Source organism: Symphodus melops, assembly GCF_947650265.1.
Source record: "Symphodus melops genome assembly, chromosome: 12".
In the NCBI taxonomy this organism is placed as follows: Eukaryota; Metazoa; Chordata; class Actinopteri; order Labriformes; family Labridae; genus Symphodus; species Symphodus melops.
In genome coordinates this window covers 23534935-23554746 of record NC_136702.1, presented here as the reverse complement: position 1 = coordinate 23554746, position 19812 = coordinate 23534935, and the positions used below count along the sequence as shown (strand labels likewise).

The 19812-nt window shown below is 42.5% G+C and overlaps 1 protein-coding gene across 3 annotated transcripts in view; it reads left to right on the top strand.

Annotated features, from left to right (window-relative positions):
• The first annotated feature begins 2562 nt into the window (after positions 1-2562).
• Positions 2563-19812, top strand: part of LOC306832396 (uncharacterized protein) — a 35408-nt gene continuing 18158 nt past the window's right edge. For all 3 annotated transcript variants that reach the window (XR_013780221.1, XR_013780222.1, XM_079357050.1), the window contains exons 1-2: positions 2563-2706; positions 3690-3804. Coding sequence is in view for 1 of the 3 variants with exons in the window: in XM_079357050.1 (XP_079213176.1) it covers positions 3798-3804 (7 nt within the window). In the remaining 2 variants the exon portion in view is untranslated. The remainder of the gene's footprint in view (positions 2707-3689; positions 3805-19812) is intronic.

The window sequence follows — 19812 nt, the reverse complement described above, 5'->3', positions numbered from 1 at the left end:
GTTTGTAAGAACACATCACGCATCCTCTTGTTTTTTTTTTTCCTTTAAGTCAAAGTCGGATGGGGGTGTCTCTTGTGTTTGTCCAATCCTCAGACACCTACACAAGGACGGTTGTCTTTCAGGAAGTCTTCCTGCTCACTGATTTTACTCTGTATGACGCTTTCAGATCTCCTCTTGACTTCATTGATATTTTTACCACTACATGATTCACATCTCATTCCTGCTGGGTATTTGTTGTGCTTACCCACACTCCAACCTTTAATATATGCATTAAAGGCGGAGTCAGTAATGTTAGTAGATGCCCCGCCTCCTGCATGGGCTCATCGCTGCAGTTCAGCGCAGGACGTGGCGTGTAAGATTACTGCTTGTACTGTACTTACTCTGTTGGGTTAGGTAACAGGAGGCTCTAACAACACTACAGGATAGTTTACTTGTGAGTGTGTTCAGTTTGATCTAATCACAATAAAATCTACCTCAGTTGCTAACAAGCACTAAAATGTGCAGCTTATACTTTATTGTTGTGGATTTTGAGCTCGGGTTACTGAAGTCCCTCCGACTATCAGAGTTCAGACGTCAGAGAGCGTTGAGGATGATGTATCCGACTGCAATCTTGGAATTTCCACTTTCCAAGATGAGATGAAACATTACTCTGCACCTCGAAAGTTTGACAGCCAGCTGTGCTCCAAATGTTCCTCCAAAACATGTTTCAGTAGAGTTTCATTGTTTAATTCAGAGTCAAAGTAAGTGAATAGAATTTAACATCGTTCCGGGTGAACACTGGGATCTCCAGCAGCACATTTGTGACTCCACCGGTCAATGAGGAAAACCTTCAAGTGAAACATGTCGAATATTAAGAGATTCATAAAGCACAGACTCCTTTATCCTTTAAAAGGTTTGGAGCTCTTTTGTTAAGTCTTCTCAGTTAGTTGGACCCCAAAGTACAGAGACTGACACTGCACTTAAAAAGTCCAACAGTAGTTTTAAAGTTTCAAACAAGCAGGCAGGGAAGGCAGGGAGCTGGCTGCAGGCCGGAAAACAACCCACCTGATCACTCAGGAAACTGAAGTAGCAGGAGGCACACCGGCGTATCTGCAGATATGAGAAACAAAGGTAAGAACAAAACGTGCAAACCTTAAATCAATAAATATCAAATGGGATTATGAGCTCAGCTACAGGGAGCATGCAGAGACACTACCGGACATGATGGAGAGAAGACCAGCTTCTTATAGTGGAGTCAGAAGGAGAAGCCACTCACATACCTGCAGGAGAACAAACACAAACCTCCAACCTGAATCATCACATCCTTCTTAAAACGTGTGCTTGTGTGCGTCGTGTTCACCTTGAAGTGCAGATTTGTTCTTAATCCATTTTGTCTCATGAGTCAAACTGTAACATCACCTCTCCCCGCGAAGCTTCTTTTACAGCTGGAAGTATTTTCTCCCGACTTATTTATGTTCCTACACTGATCTTGTGTTGGGTTGTCAGCAGTGTCAGGACTCTTCTGGGTGCACAGCAGCGCGCTGCTTTACCACATCCTGTGTGACACTGATGGAAGACTGGAGCTGCTGCTGCTTCGGAGCTGACGACACGCGGCTTCAGCTGCTGGTGACAGGCTGTTGGTTCAGCATCAGGCTGTTAGGCTGCATGAGAGATATGAATCAACTCCGCAAGTTTCACTGCAGCGAGGGTTTGATTAGGGTTTGATCTTTTTTAATAACTTCAGAAAGTGATGTGTTCAAGACCACAAAAACAAGACACACCCAAGACCAGAGTTCTGACATAAGGAACGGAGAAAGTCTGTCACCTGTAGCAGCTGTAAACCTGTAAACACTTCCACCGATGTCAGATCGACGGTTCGTTGTTTCATTAACCAATCAAGCCTCTCGAGCCCGTGCATGCACGAGCCCACACTCAAAGCATGAACTGAAATCCGCTTCTGGACCAATGGTGCTAGTGCATGTAAGTGAGGGGCGGGGCTTTTGAGAGAGCATAGAGGGGAGGGGCGGAGTGAATACAGAGAATGGAGAGGAAGCTTTTTTTCCAAAATCGTGCTCGTTTTTTGAAAGTTACAGACCGGAGGATAAAAATCAAAATCAGTTATTTGTTATTTCAGAAAGACGCGTTTTCCTTTAAATCAAAGTGACAACATGGTGAATAGCCTCTCAGTGTCATGGTTTGGTTCTGTGTTTTGTCTTGTTTTCATTCTTTCCTTAGCATTCTGTTTGTTTCCTCGAGTTGATTGTTTCCCTTCTGTGTTTTAATGTTTCCTAGTCTTGTTTATTTTAGTCTTGAGTGTGTTTCCTTGTGTCCTCCTGTGTTGCCCGTTAGTTTATTTCCTGTGTTTTAAGTCTAGTCTTTAGTGTTTCCTGTTTTATTTTGTAGTATCTGGTTCAGGTGGTGTCAGTGTTGGGTTTTACTTTGTACTTGTCCTCAGTGTTCTGGTCTTGTGTTTCCTGCCTGTGTTGATTGTCCTCACCTGTCTGATTAGTCTCACCTGTGTCTGATTACCTCATGTCTTAGTCTCTGTCATTGTCCCCCTCTGTGTCTGTCCATTGTCTTTTGTTGGTGTAGTCTGTCTGTAGTCTGTCTGTGTGAGTGTCATGCCTCGTCTGAACCTGTCATGTGTTCACTCTGCTCCCTGGATTTATTTGGTTTTGGATTTTTCTCCTCGTGCCTTTCTGGACGTTTTTGGATTTATTATTTTGAGTAAGTTTTTGTTTTGCTTTTTTGTTTGAATACACCTTTTTGTTTTTACTGCAATTAGGTCTTCCTCCCCTGTTTTTTTTACCTCTGTCTGTGACACTCGGTGGTGGTCTTGATTTAAACATACTTTTAACTCGTAAAAATGTGGACTTAGGGGGACATTTCTAGAAGGTTTGGCAGGAATCTTCAGAAATACATCAGGAAATTTACGTCTGTTTTTTCAGGAATTACTTTACGGCTTTCTGCTTTAGTTAGTGTTCCTTTTTCTTGACTTGTTTAAATAATTACAACGTTTGGTATACGAGACCTTCATCAGGCAAACGGTGACTGATCACCAAAATGTTTGTATGCAAGTTCGACATTGTGCGGGAGTCTAAGTATTTGACACATTGCTCTCCTATACGCACCTGTCTAAAGAAAAGGACGTGTGAAGGTCTGTTCTATTCAAATTAAACATTCACTCATGGCTGGAACAAGGACACACTGCAGGCTCTCATGTTAAGGAGGAACTTATTTTTCCATTTCAAAATATGCATCCTCTCCACAGATCTAATAAAGTCGAGACGCACCTTTACGACGATCGTGTAAGCTTTTCTCCGCCCTTCAGAGTAATGCATCTGAACGCTGTGCCGTCATTTGAATTGAAACTTGGCGTGTGACAGCGTGAAGGCCTGCGAGCTGGTTTGTGGGTTTCTTCGTTTGAAGGCTGAACAAAAACGGATTTATAGGACCCCATTATGTTTTTGACATGGACCCCTGGTCACTTTTCCATTGAGAGACGTATAAAGCAGCGATATTACACCCTCACAGATTATTTACAGCCAATCTGTTCTCACTCTTAACTTTTCAAACAAGACTGCATGACCCTACACTTCAAAATACGACCTGCTCGCTTCAGTTTGGCACGATACGAGCTGGACTCCTGCTCTCACGCCAGTTTCTCCTTTCTCTTTTTTTTTAGTGATTTTTTTCTTTTCTTCTTTCAGTCGCTTCAACCTCCAAGCTCCAGCACCTCAGCCACACCACCCAGGCTCTCTCCACCTGCCTTCCCTAACAGGCAGGTCTTGAGTGCTTTTCATCAGTAATGGTGGAAAATGCCAGGTCAGTGACTGATTAGTACTCTTGCGTGTCAATTTCTTGCAAACTGATGAACTGCATTTAATCTGAGCCTTTCCCCCCCGAGAGTTTTGAGTTAATTTACCCTCGCAGATGTTAACACTCTGTGCAGGGAACTTTGTTGGACTTGAACAGACCTTCGGTTTCACGTCAAGTTTAAATCCTGGATGAAAAACATTGCTTTTCCGTCCATCATCATAAAGCTGTGTTAGAACTTCTTTGTCTGGATTGCATAACATTTTCTTTTTTTTTAAAAACGATCTAATGCAATGGGTTTTCAAAAACCTATGTGAGGGGACTCTCGGAGTAAAGGTGCAAGAAGTAGGCGAGGATCCCTGGAGGTTGTTGAGGCATATAAAGAGCGGCACTACACTGGAAACAAACGCATTCAATTAAATATAATATCGCAAACATTTCACCAAAAGCAGATTATTTTGTTCTTGGGACCCCACATGAGCTCCAAACGACATAAAGAATCCTGATTACATTATGTGAAACTGCCTCAGTACTATTACCTCTAACTCCCACGATGATGCCCTGTTAATGGAAATGTGCATGTGTGTGTTTGTGTGGCTCGCTGTGTACTGCCTACATGAGTTTGTTTGTTTGCATATACTGTATCCACATTGCATAATTATTTCCTGACTTCAGGTCAAGCTACGACATTTATGTGTTCATTACAGAAGCTGGATTACTTTTACTGTTGATTAGCATGAAGTCTAATGAGGTTCTGTGTGAACTGCGCCTCCATCATCATGAGACTGTGTTTAAACGTCTTAGTCCAGATAGCAAAGGACATTAAACTATGAGCTAGAGCGATTGGACCCTCGTGATAAGGGGGCCAGAGACTGGGCCCCCACTGTCCCTGGAACTGGTTGAGATATAAAACATATGACACTGCCTCACACATGCACTAATAGAGCTCAGCAAGTCCAAGCAGGGAGGTCATTTATTACATTTTTCTTCATTCAATTTAGCCCCGCCCTCCGTCTCCCTGCTCATGTGATCAGCTGATTTCTGCCGTTTGCTCTTAAACTGTGAAATAAATAATTGTAAACACTTAATGAAGTCTCTCCTGATTGAAACAGGCCTACACAAAGACAGCCGTAAGTCATTTCCGTGTACGACCCCCACTCTGGGCACCGTCGCGCAAGACGAAAAGGTTCGGACTGGTGCTGCTTTAGGGCACCTGAAGCATCATGTCTCAAAGCATTTTGGGTAATCTCAGTGTGAATCATTATATAACTGTTTGGGGAAAAGAGAAGCACACTCACCTGAATCTCAACGTTTCACCAAAAGCAGATTATTTTGTTCCTAGGACCCCACACAAGCTCCAGAATCCTGATTACATTAGCTGAAACTGCCTCAGTACTAACACCTCTAACGATGATGCCCTGTTAATGGAAACGTGCGTGTGTGTGTTTGTGTGGGCCGCCGTGTACTGCCTACATATGAGTTTGTTTGTTTGCATATATTCACATTTCATAATTATTTCCCGACTACAGGTCAAGCTACGAAATACTCATTACAGAAACTAGATTACTTTTAGTTTTGATTAGCATGAAGTCTAATGGGGTTCAGCGCGGCCTCGTCATTGACATGCTCTGCAGAGACGTGCAGGGCGCTGATGACTTGACAGGTGAAAATGCCAGTTTCACTGTAGAGCATCCGAATTGACCTTATCAAGGTTCAGAATTTCATAAAATCCACAGAGCTTTTCATTATACGTTTAATTTGACACTCCAGTGGTGTGTGTCCTGGTGAACTTCTCATTAAAGACTCATAATTAATCATACTGTGTGTGTGTGTGTGTGTGTGTGTGTGTGTGTGTGTGTGTGTGTGTGTGTGTGTGTGTTCCCCACGATAATATTTCACAAATAAGTCATTTATTATTCTCTGCCTCTGTGTATGTGGTTATAGCTAAACAAAGGTGTCTCTTAGGACCTATGTGGGAGGAACGCATCCAAATGGACCTCTCATGATGAACTCAGCTCGGTTCATATTTTATAATCACAGCCATCAGACACACTGACAGTAAAAGCAGCCAGGGGAGAACGAGTTTGTGCACAGCTGATTGATGCTTCTCCTCTTTTACCCCCGACAACATTTCCAAAGTTTCACCAGCTCTGCTTTTCTTCTTGTGATTCCGAACCACGAACAGTTGCATCAGGTCGTGACCAGTGTAAGGTAGCAGTTAGATACTGACCACCACAATAAATACACGTTTACAGCCCTGAGTGGACAAGCATCCATACATTTTTTTTCTCCCTGTTTTCCTTTAATAACAAGCGATTTCCGCTTGTTTTTCTCTAGATCTTGACACTTTTATTATACATCTCCAGATTTGCAAAAGCACCATACAAACATATAATTAAAGTTGTTTCATTAGACTGGGCAAAGGCAAAAGTTTGGAAAAGGTATTTTTAGCGTTCTTTGCGCTGCTGTGCCTGATTAATGATTCAATGTGTCTGTTCATACATTAAAAATCCATAAACTTAATAATGTAAACTACATTTATATTAATGAAGTGGCTTATTTAGGGCATATTTTACTGAATAGGACTTAAGTCAGAAAATATAGACCTATTTAGTGCTTCCATCTGGTTGCATCCTGCAGTGTTGAGAAATTAGGCTAATGAGGAAGTGCAAAAAAAACCTGCAGTTCCTTGAGTGTCCACTAGAGGCTGGCTCCAAAGACCTTAAAGTCCCATACAGCCTGTATTAAAATGTCCATGCCTGGTGCAGATAAGGATTCTGGTCTGGTTAGTTAATGTGTTTGTTGGTGAAAACTGTATGGGAGGTTAATGTTTTCATAACTCGCTGGTTTTGATTTTATGAATGATATGAGCTATACATAGTTAGGGGTGTGACTGATTGCATGCGGCCGTGTTGTAGTGGTCTGTCAGGAGGCTTAAGGTCTCCTCGTCTGCAGCTTTCTGCCCGGTGTTTGGTTGACTGATAGCTTGAAGGAATCATTTTGTTTCCAATATGGCCGCCCACCATGGATAAGCTTCCAGAAAGCAATGGGTGACGATGTCAGTGAGGTGTCGTCCATCTTTATTTACAGTCTGGGGTTTTTATATAGGTGACTTATCAGAGTAGATCTTATTCCACACAACGTGGACTGGATGTAAACAAACGCTCTAATTAGTATGACTAACACAGAATCATTACAGTAAAAGATGTGGTTAACCTTAAAACAACCCCAAAACATCTATTAAAATTAGAGTTTCATAAAAATAAGTCCTACTGACCTATTATTATTTTTTTTTGTGAAGCAGCAGACCTCTGGTTCATAATTCTGCCCAATCAGTGTTTAACAGAACACAGCTTGGTATTTCTAAAAGCTCTGACAGTCACCGTTCTGACTTTCCCTCACTTCCAAAGAAATGTAACCATAAAGAAATGAGCTGTTCAGATATACTTGGCTGTCAACATATTTAACCACGCTGTGGAAGGTGAGATTTTAACGTCGGCCCTTATGGGGATTTCTTTGTGTCTGCATTAAGCCTCAAATCTTATCCTTTGGGTCTTTTCAGGACATCCTCACCGGACTTCATTTTGTTGATTTTGAGGGGAAAAAAAAGCTTTAAGAAATGCTCCTGAATTGTGAAGCACTTAAAGTAAATTTTATAAAAATAACTCTCTGTTGTTGAATTATTTCTGACAAATCTGTGAGACTGAGAGTTCCTGTGATACCAGGGTGACGGTCCACAGATCCACGGGGTGGTGTATTGGCGTGGATGCTCTGCTCGGCCCCTGCAGTGAGTGATGGCAGCTGCTCTGATGCTGCTGGAGAACCTCGCTGATGCAACGCTATCGGTGGAATTGCATCCTTTGTCTCATTGACAGCTGTAATGATTGCTTCGACTGTTTCCACATCTATTAACGGCTAACTGTTGGAGTTGAAATGAGGTTTGTGCACATGTGCATAACTCCACAACGAATGCAGGTTATGGACACATTGCTTTACAAATGCAGTAATTCATTTTGGCCCTCACCCATCTCATGACGTCTGAGGTGAACACGACAAACAAACAAAAAGTGGCCGTGCTGGATTATTTGACACGGGTATGTTTTAGGTACAGAGAACTGGTGTAAAGTTATTTCTTGGTATTGAACTCGGTGAGAAGGTTTATTATGGCTATAATAAATCACTTTTCCCTCCCATTTCATCAAATACTGCGGCTGCAGGTCTCTGGTATAACTCAGTCAGTAGATCAGGCGCCTGGTATACAGAGGCTTCAGTCCTCTGCCTGATGATGGGTTCAACTCCCTCGTGATCAGCAAACATTTCATACTTCTCACCTCCTTTCTCTCTTCCCCACAATCCCCGTCAGTAATCTTAACAAATAAAGGCAAAGAACAAAAGTAGATTAGTTCAAACAAAAAGTCGTCTGGAAACCAAAATTATTCCTCAGCTGAGCAAAATGAAAGATGACTGAAAGTAAATCCTAACTGAGCCTATTACTCTACCTTATCTCCTTATGCTGTAATTTGACTGTGTAAGTGGACTTTACATATTTGCTGTTGAATAACAGATAAGAAAGCCACGTCTAGTTCTGAATCCCATACAGGTTTGAGCAATATTTAACAGTAAACAATGCAAAGAGAGGTATTTTGTCATGTTTCTCCAAAGTTGGTGCAAAAAAGCCTTCACCACAGGTACGCTGAGTCATTTGTGTCTGTGAGGCTGCACTCTCATGACGTAGCTGTTGTGCCGGAGACTAGCAGCATTACAAACACAACATGCAAAAATCTGAAGATAATAAAAAAAAAAGGGTTACCAGCTGCACAGAAACAGCAGGTTGGACGGGTTGATATCGTCACAGAACACAAACAGGTTGGAAAGTCAAGATGCTATACAATAATTCTTGTGTTCTGAAAGTATTAAACGTGTTGAAATAACTCGTAGACATGTTTTTGATGAAAACCTTTGTTCCCCCAGAGGCCTCTTGTTGAGCGTGCAACTTGTTTTCAGGATTTTTTATTCTTGCTTTCTTGACTGCAAAAACTCTGCAAGAGCAAAACGGACACCAGGGATAGCAAGATTGTAGTTTTTTTTAAGTGCATGGCCATATTGTCACAGTTCCAAGGCGTCATAAATCCAATCGTACAACTCGGTGAGACAAACCCCAGCAGCCTTTACTGACAAAGAAAGTACAAGGACAAAAAGAAGAAACAGTTAAAGGAGCCGAGGTGACATCTGATATCCAGGCTAAGGTCAAAAGATTAATAAACTTTCTAAGACAGAAGCAAGAGAGAGATAACGGTGAACACACTGAGACAATCTGGCAGGGGTGAGTGAAAGTGAACTGGTTACATGAGCTGGGTGTTAATCAGTGCAACAGGGAACAGGTGTGTACTGGTAATGAACAGGTGAGGAGAATCTACTGGGCAGGTGGGAGGGGCTGATTTGGATGACTTGGAAATGTGCTGCACGGCTTCCAAGTGAGTGACGCTCTTTACTCGGCCACACGTAAATCTGGATGACAGTCGTTGCTTTTATTCTAATCTGATTTTAAATGCAAGTTTTACTCGGTTTAAAACTGCACATCGGTGTTGTCTGCATTTTTATGTACTTTTTATCGCCACCTGGGACAGAAAATGGAACTAATTATAGCGTGACAGTAATGACAGTGGATCATAAAGTCATTTAACACCATTAAAACACGAGGTGATTTCCTTCAGCGGCGTGCAGAGATCATCAGAGCAGCAGGGGAGCGGGGCTCTTTGACACAAATGTCTTTCGACGTAACTATCACCCTCATTGTCTCTCTCCACTTCTGCTCATACCTCTCCTCCTCCTGCTCCTCTTTCAGGTGTTGTTCTCTCAGCTTGCCTAATGATACATGCTAATTGTTTCTAAATGGGATTTTTTTTTGTGTGCTGGTGCACCTCTACTCCCTCAGATTCTATTATATCTGCTGGACCATGAAAATCCCCAAATTCACACAGAGGCCGGTCAGCTGTACGAATCGATAAATCCAAATACAATTGCAGAGTTACTCAAGGCGCTTTGGGCCTTTGTTTCTTTTTCAAGCTTGAAGTCTTTAAAAACAAAGAAACATCTAACATTGGTGCATTCTTCACAGCCTTCCAATGAACTGCAGGAACATAACGCCGGCGTCACAGTGCACGCCAAAAAGAACAGCCTGCTCGGTTATTTGTTTCTTCCATAACCTGGGCACATGAAGAGGAGGACAATGAATGAATGTGAACATGAAACGCAGTAACAGTTGTTCCCTTTGTATTTCAGTTTATGATTATAATTACTCCTACAGAACAGCTCAGCACCATATGGCACATTATATCTCGTCCATATCCCAGCGCAGTGTGTGACATGATCTTTTATTACTTGCCTCGTTGGCACATACACACAACAGGAGCAGAGCCAGGAGACAGTGCCTCCAAACACTCCCGGCGGGATGAAAGGAACGTGGAAAGTGGGGAAAAAAGGAAGGCGGTGAAGAGATTTAAAGGAGAAGCAAAAGGCTTGTGTGAGTGTTTCTTGTTCATTGCTTACTGTATGTCCACGGCTTTTTAACCTCGTCGGAGGTTACACAGCATGATGAGCTACTTTGGGGATTTCTCCAGCGCACCCCCACGCTCTGACGGAGCTCCATGAATCCTTCTTATTGCTCTTTAATGGAGATGGGTACGCAAACAAATGAGCAGCCTCGGCCTGGCTCAGCACCGCGGGTTCTCATTAATCGGGATGCTGGGACACTGATGGCACTAATTCTTCAGACTAAGCGGTACCTGTGTCTCACCGCTCCATGGTACTACAAGAGCGTGTTTCAATCAGAGCCGCAGCCCGAAGGCAGAGAGGTGGAGGTGCTCATGTCACACCTGCTCTGTCGAGCGCTCTCCCTCGCTGTTGGACGTCCCCCCCCTGCAGAGCCCATCTGTGTCTGTGGTGAAGCTCAAAGTGAAGCAGGCGGGATGTGCGTCTCTGCCTCACTGTTCACAGAGACGCTAAGGAGAGACATAAAAGAGGAAATTAGATTTCCAACAGAATGTCTTGCAGCCTTAATTTTCACAGTGGTATTTTTGTGTTCCAGAAAAAAAAGAAACGTGTAGCTGCAAAGGAGGGAAAGAGAATTACATCACTCCTAAACAAAGTAATGTTAAATTAAGGCTTGCTGTTTTATGAAAAAGAAAACCATAGACTGTATAAAAAGATACACAACATGACAGCTCACCAAAAGTGAAGCCAAAAATATGGAACATGGATCAAACGAGGAACGTTGTCTTGGTATTACAACGCTGGTTTTCCTGTGATAAGCTCATCTCAGTCATTTTTTCATGATCACCAGGAATGGTCTGGTTTTCCTGGGATAAGCAGCATTGCTCCCTCAGGATAACGGCTTTAATAAGTCGAGAAAACGGGGTATAGGTATGTTCGGATAATGCTTCAGTGCATGTTCTTGCAGAAGTTGTGTAAATATTCATTAGTTCACAAGTTGTTTTTTTTGCCTAAAACTCTTAAGTGAAAAACAACTGCTGTTAAGTCGACTTTTTTCCCTTCCTCTACGGGTCTAAAACAACCTCACTTACGCAGCCCTTCCTCATCCTGACAGCCTCCTCCTCAGTGCCGGTCACTGTGGTAATTACGTGCGAGTCAGAGTTCCCGGGATCCCTCGGGGAGTTCCTTAACCGCTTCACAGTCACCGAGCACGAGATTCCCCCGGGGAGCTGCAGACACGGAGAGCAACAGCAGCACTGATGGCGCTTTTCCAGATTTATTATGAATTTACATAGATTTCAATATAGGATGTGTGGGGGGGCTTGAGATGGCGCTTAATTTGCTGCAGTGATCTGGCCTACTTTACAAACTGTGTGGTGAAGAGCCTGCAGTATAGATGGTGAGACCTTTGCTGCTGTCCTCAGGGGTGAAACGCTCCGGGGACTGAGGAACACGATGTGAAGCTGCAGACGCTCCTCCATATGGACGCCTATGTGAACATGTGGATAGATCAAGGATTGGAGGGAGTTATGTAAAGTCTGTTTTCAATAATCTATTCCACAGAATTGACAAGATTAGATTAGGAAACTTTATTTAAGAAGGGGACGTACGTGTTGCCAGTTTAACTCCGCCCACTGATTTGTGGAGGGCAGCTTTGATGCATCTTGCCGGATGTCATCTTGATTTGAGAGCCATTAGTGACGATAACTGGATGTTAAAAGAAGTACGAACAGTTTCCAAACATTCAGGTCCTGACAGTTTGACACTTTTATAAATACAAAGCAGGAGAGCTCATACTGTACGACATAATGAATGCATGATCAGACACACAGTTAATGAGCTCACACTGTAGACCTATGAGTGAAATCAGGACAGAGTTTTAGTAGTACCCAAAAACATGCTCACACTCTCACACACACACACACACACACACACACCTACACACACACACACAAGCTAACAAGCAGGTAAATCATGTCCCCTGTCACCTGGAGGTCTGCAGATATTTATTCCATTGTTTATTTCATGGGGGGGGGGGGCAGATAATGATGGCATGCCTGCTGTTGCCATGGTGATTTCAGATGCTGCCTGTCATGTGCAGGCAGAATCAGGAGGAAAAAGTCCTGGAGTCCCCTCTTGGCTCTCCACTCACACTGCGCGACGGTGTGCAGACGTTAGACCAAACCGTCCAACGTGTCAGAAATTCCTCCGACTGATCGGGAGCGGCTGTTTGAGCGCTGATCTGCCGTCCCGCCTCAGTGCACACTGCACAGCTGACGCCGGCCGATTGGGCTTAAATTAGGTCCGACTTTAAAATGAGGAGAGTCTCGTGAGTTGTGCCTAAATCAGCCTGAGAGCATATCGGTGAGAGTCTGGCATTACAAGCCACTGAGGTGAGCAGGAAATATCAAAGAATGTTATCAACCTGATGATTACTGATTTCACTGACACACATAGTCATAGCAGGCAGCTGTTGACTGATTCAATGGACTATACACCCGACTTAATTACTGGGTAATTTGGAAATAATTTTCAGGATTGCGGTACATAAGTTAAAGCTGCACAGAAATGATTTTCAAAGTTAAAAACTGAAGTGAGAAGTAGACTCATTCTTCCGTAGACTTGTATAGTTTAGTCGACCTTGATTTGAAGTTGCCCCCTACTGGCCATCTGAAGTGATACGAGTTTAAGGAACTTCTTCCGTGGCCTCACTTTAGGAACTAAGAGGCCCCCCAGCCACCATTTCTTTAGTTCTGGTCTTTTCTAATACTGTTTACATCACAGTTTGTCGGCTAAATGGATTCTGATTGGTCGTTTTCTTCACTTCTCTGATGGATGTTCACCATCTGCTCATTTACAAAAGATCTGATGATCTCTCAGCGTGAGCCATCATGCTGTGTTACTGTCATTGTCAGCTTCCTGCTTCCCTGATTCCCAAGTGATTAGAGAAATTCTGCAAACAGCACGGATGATGCCGAGCATTTGTGAAACACCTTTTTTTTTTCTGGGTGGAGACCCCCCCCACCCCCCCAGAGAAAATGTTGTACTCTGTGTAATGTAAGCAAAGAGATTAAAAGGTGGGGAAAAAAGCATCAGGTATTTGGCTGTAGCTAAATAAATATGTGGGAGAAAAATGTGGGCGACTTCCTCTGTGTTGAGTGCTTTTAGTGATGACCCTGAACGGGGCTTTACGTGAGCTTTTAACACACACAGACCAGGATTAAATTATTCATCTGAAGGTCGAGGATTTTTAAATATTAGATGCCTTAAATAAAATTCACATGGAAAGCTTTGAGTTCATGCTGGGCTTGTGGGTTGAACCTTATTCCGAAAGGATGTTGGAGAATGTCTTATCTGTGCGCAGATCAGAAAACTAGAGCATAAAGGATTCATGTTATTGCAGGAGATTGATGAAAGGCTCAGATTGATGAATTGATGTACAATTCATCAATCTGAGCCTGCTCTGTCTATGCTGTGGCTTTTGACCTCTGGTTACATATATAACACCACGCTATCAGGCTGTGATATTGCAATATTTTCACTCTGTTTTATTCGCACATTAGATTCAATATGACTGAAATACACAAATATCAAAACATGCTTCATAAATAAAGGATTTCTCTGCACATCTCGGTCGCTGTGGGTTTTTCTCTCTCACACAAATTCATTTAGTATATATTAAAAAAAAAAACCTTGACATGAGACATTTGAACAACCAGCAGACTTTTGATTGAAAAAATTATTTGGAAGATTTTCGTTGTCATTTTTCAGGTTTTTATACAAATATGGGAAAGTGAAATTCAAAGTGAATGAGCCTAAAAAGACCGGGCTTTACTTCTTATTCTACAGTTTAAAAGAGGACGGATACAGTGGTGACGGGGCAGGAGAGATGGAGAAGCAATGATGTCTGTCTGTCTGTCTGTCTGTCTGTCTGTCTGTCTGTCTGTCTGTCTATCTATCATGATTGGAGGGGCCAAATAGACTGTAGAATAGACAATTTATCTGGGGAGCTGGCAAGTTGGCGTCCTTTGGGGTCATTTTGACCTACTGCACACTGCAGGGTGAGTAGCGGTGAGAATCACTCCCACGATTCCCCGACACTCTCGACATCATCTGTAAAGTAAGCTAGGTGATTGTACCAGTCTGTTATATTCTTAACATGATCCTAAAAGCCGTCTAAGCACAGAACGTCACTCATTTGAAATCAATCTGGACATTTGAGACAAAACACACAAAACAATAATGCATACGTTCTCATTAGATATCAAACCAACTCTTCTATTCACCAGTCTGACTCAGAATGCGCTGCTGCCGGCTTCTGTTGAAACAATGCACTTTTACTTTTCCTGGGAGCTTCCCTTGAGGGGCGCTGGAGGAATCGTTTCAGATTTCCTCTCCCAAGGTCAACCCAAAACTGTGCAGAATATCTTCAAACCAACCCTTTGTTGTTGATTTCACTGCTTTTTCTTCTTCTTCTTCTTCTGCAGTGTAAGGAACACAAACTCACACAGTCATTCACAAATAAACACACTTATAAACCTGCATGTTTTAGTTAGTGTGAATAAAGAGAAGAGGACAACAAGTGACAATGAAAGAGTCACGAGTTTGACATGAACACTTTTGACTGCTGCACATTTTCTTGATTAAGAATGATCAATTTGGGAAATCTGTTCAAAAATAAAAGTATATATATTTTTTTACTATTATTTACACAATTCTAATGCTTGTTTTAACGTTGATGCATCATATACACCTTTTAAGCTTCTTAGCTTTAAACTAAGGTAGTAAACCTCTGGATCGAAGATACTTCAAGCGGTTATGACGCCCCATGTACGGAGGTAATAATCCTGAACTCAGTGGGTTCAAATCCAAAGTGGTTCCTTTGCTGTAAGTCATTTCCCAACTCTCTACTCCCAACATGTCCAGTCTCTCTTCAGCTGTCCTACAGTGTAAAAACACAGAAACACAGATGGAAGAAACATTAAAATGACTAATTAACTTCCATGATAGTTCCATGAGCTGAGGAGGAGTACTTAGAGTTGGTCGAGGTGTAAGCAGGAGAGGTAAAATGAGCAGTCGAAGCAGTCCTAAAGAGGTGGATGCACTCGCACTATCGATCCAGCTGGGACAGCAGCACAGTGGCTTTACAATCAAGCAGCTCCCTCGAGAAATCTCCACACTGCTTTGCATTGGCAGTTTGTTAAAGGAGAAGCATTGACACTCTGACACACACTGATAAATGTTGTGGCGCCTGGGGACGTACTTAATAAACATTTTATTAGCTCCCGTAAACAGCCTGCAGAGAGTCAAAGACATGCTTGTTTGACATTTAGGTGCATTCGGCTGATTGGCAATTCATCATCTAGCTTCACACTCTACAAGGTTGCCCTTCCATTCATAATTTATCCGCCTATTCATGGAATCTAATTCAATAAATTATCGTGAAAATTAGTCGAGGCAAAGCATAATACCAGTAATCACTCACTTTGCCTTGAAATTTGAATAAATGAATTTTAAGTCGGAGAAATTGAATTAATGAAATTTGTTTGGGATCTGTTTACACAAATCTCTGCATGAAAATGATCTCCAGTTCCTTCACTGAAAAGGCAAATAAACATCTTGATGTGAATCATAATGACCACCTACCTCAGTATTTAAGAGATGAAACCTGTTTCATGTTGTACAAAGGGTGCACGGGGAATAAATGAATGAATGAATAGGAGATGAAATGAACGCTCTCAGGCTGTAAAGTAATTCAAGATAGATAGATAGATAGATAGATAGATACTTTATTGATCCTGAGGGAAATTCAAGGTGACTCATGGTGAAAATATGTCACCTCATTTTAGCTCTTTCATGCTTTAATGTAGACTTATCATATTTCACTTTAAAGGAGGAGTATGTAACTCTGACACCCAGTGTTTAAAATGGGTACTGCAGAGAGAGAGAGAGAGAGGGGATGCTCACGCAGGTCACCATGTGGTGCATCCTGAAGCTTCAGCGTTCTATTGTTATGGTGATTGTACCCGACCTAAAAAGCCTCTCCATGTTTCAAAAGCATCTCCAACATTGATCCTAGTTTGAGCAGCTTTCTGCTGCTGGAGCTTATTAGAAACATGCAGAGGCTTTTTAGCTCGGGCACAATCACTTCTATCTGAAGCAGTTCCACTGCCCACTTCCATCGCTGCAACACCTGTTCACCTGATAACTGCTCTCATATCTGACAAACCCAGGGGGCGCCTTAAAACCGTCTACCTTCTCTGGTCTGGCAAAAGAAAATAGATGGATGGTGCTGGACAGAATTCAATGTCATTTATTAAATTGAGCAGAGTGACAAAGCAGAACGCTGTCATAAAAAAAAATGTACCAGCTCCTCCTCAGCAGGGTGTCCAACGGTCAGGGCTCGTCAGCAGAACATTATTTTGTTTCAGACTGGCTCACTTTGGAGAGAGAACTTAGTGCTGGGTACTTTTCTCTTTTTTATCGTCTTTGATTACGAATGAGACCTCATACTACCCACATCTATAAACCTAATACCACAATAACATTCAGTATTCTATAATGAGCTTTCTGCTGCAAAGCTATTACTTCCCCTCAGCATCCTCTTGAAAGTTGTTTATCTAAAACTGTATCTTACTCTGAAGACGACATTATAGAAAATCACTTTCATCCATGAGACTCCAGGCAAAAATAAACATAAGACATTCACTTAACACCACAGTTTTCCATAAACTAGTTCATTTAAAGATTTATTTTTGGCCTTTTATGCCTTTATTAGAGAGAGACAGGGTCAGAAATAAGGAGAGAGAGGGGAGTGACCTGCGGGAAAGGGGCCACAGGCCATGCAGGGTCGAACCCGGGCTGCCCGAGTGAGGTCTATAGCCTCTATACATGGAGACGCGTGCTCTAACCTCTGCACCACCGCCGTCCCCTAAACTAGTTCATTTAGGACACATTATCATTAAACACCACATCCTGCACACGATTGTGGAGAATAAACCTGAATGGGCTTTCTTGTATTTTGAGTCATGTCATTCCTGTACTAATTATAACGAGGGTCGTGTGGTCACGCCTCACTAAAACTCACTAAAACAAATATTTTAGAGCACTTTAACCAAAAAAAAAACCCAATCCATACTGCAGTGATTCACAAAGCGGCAGCAAAGTAAACCGACCCTCAACTGTGCTAATAAGCTGTGGGATCGAGGATACAAGCGGCTGAAAATGAGTTTCCTCCGGAGGGGAGCTGAGCTCAGAGATAAGATGAGGAGTTCAGACGTTTGGGGGGAGAGTTGCTATTCCTTTGCATCGCGTAGAGCCAGCTCAGGGTGGTTTGGGCACCTGATTAAGTTGCCTCCTGGACGCCTCTCTTTAGACTTTTTCCAAGAATGCCCAACGAGGAGAAGACCCCAGGGTAGATCCAGAATTTGCTGGAGGGATTATATATCCTGTTGAGCCTGGGAATGCTTCAGAATCATCCTGTAGGACCTGGAAAACATTGCTTCTGAGAGGAAAGTCATGGTTGCTGCCACCACGACCCGACCTATTAAGTTATTAAGTTACAAGTGAAGGAAGGAAAAGAAAATCATGTTTGAAAATAATACGATTCAGTGAAAAGAAAATTCAAAGTTAAGAAAAGTCAGGAGAAGCTCACCAGTGAGAGTGTGTCAGGAAAGAACTTAAGGAGCCGACCTGATTTCCTCAGGCGGATAATTCCAGAGACTCGAGGACCCTGACACGCTCCTCAGCCAGGACTTGGAAACAGACAGGAGACCTCCATAACAGGGAGGAACTGTCCGCACAGTTCTTAGAGGTCAGAGATACAGCAGGGAGAGAGAGGACATGAGGCTGTGAAAAATGAAGCGCAAACAGCCAAAGAATCCAAATTAGGTCCCTTATTAAAATGCTTATTATTCAGCAGAAATAAACATGACAGTACATGTTGGTCTTCATAGCTGACTCTTTATTTGTACAGTAAAAACAGTTTAAATGTATGTCTACTCCCATGTCCATGCCTATTTACTATAAATTCGGGGTCATCTCGATCTCGAGGAAGAGGACGGGTGAAGCTAAGAGAAAAAGAGAGTGATTGAGCACGAAGCAGAGAATGATGAACCTCCCTGCAGACATTATTCAGAACAGATCCAGACGTAACGTTCGGCTGTATCGTTATGGGTGTCACCGTTTCATGTTGAGCAGCTTCACTGGGTGAAGACAGCTGTCTCACCCGAGTGATGCGTCAGGTTCGTCGACCTTCAGGTTAGCTCGTAGCCATTCAGCCACAGCCTGAATACACAAACACACATACGCCACATGCTAACAGTTTAACAACAAGCTGCAAACACCCACGTTCTGTGCTTCTTTTTTTTCCTTTATATTGAACATGATAAATACAGACAGATAAGAAGGGGGAAAAAACAAACAGGATCCTCAGCACCAAATAAATACATCAAATAATGTAGTTTATGTTCAATAAGGATAGAAGGAAGTAAAACACCGTTTTTGGTCCTACCCCTCTTTTTATGTTCCATTTCTCTCTCTCTCTCTCTCTCTCTCTCTCTCTCTCTCTCACTCACTCACTCACTCACTCACACACACACACACACACACACACACACACACACACACACACACAAGTGAATACAAAATGTAGTTTTTCATCTATTAAAGTATGATGTTGAACTTCCTGGCTTCCAAAAATGAAGTTTTTCGGACAAAGCAAAAACCAAATAACTGTCGTGATTTAGTTTTGATTTCCTGTTTTGTTGTTTTGTTTTCATTTTTCCCCCTGATGTTTCCCTGTGTGTTTTCTGATTTAGATTCTTGTCTTCAATGTTTATTTGTATCTTTGTGTCCTTCTCTGTTGTCTCTAACATTGTTTCCTGTTTTACTTGTTTAGTCTTTGGTGTTTCCAGTTTTATTTTGTGATGTCTTCTCCCCGTCTCTGTGTTTTCTTACATCCTTTAGTTCCATGTTTTACCTTGTAGTTCTCAGTGTTGTCTGGTTTCCCTCCTGTCTTGATGACCCTGATTGTCCTCACCTGTCTGATTAGTCTCACCTGTGTCTGATTACTCCTAGTCTCTGTGTTCCTTCCCTCGTCTTGTCAGTTCTTTGTTTTTTTTGTACCAGTCTGTTGTTGGATTTTGCTGTTGTGTGTTCTCAGTGATTCTTGGTGGCTTCCCTGTTTTCTCATCTGTCAGATTAAATTTAAATAAAATCTTTTGTGTTTACCTGCAATCTGGTCCTCCTCCCTGTGTTCTACCCGAGCATGTGTGACAATAACCACATGATGGTAACAGATGAATGAGGTCTAACAGCACTATGTGTCTCACCCAGTTCAGTCACACGTGGAGACCTGCTTTAAAGAGGGGGGTGGTAGAAAGGTGAGACTATCAGTGTATGTGTGTGCGATACACACACACCTACACACACACACACGGGGGGGGGGGGGGGGGGGGGGGGGGGGGGAATATGTGACCTTCTCTTAACTGAGCTAACACTTGCCTCTGGCTTTAAGAAGAAAAT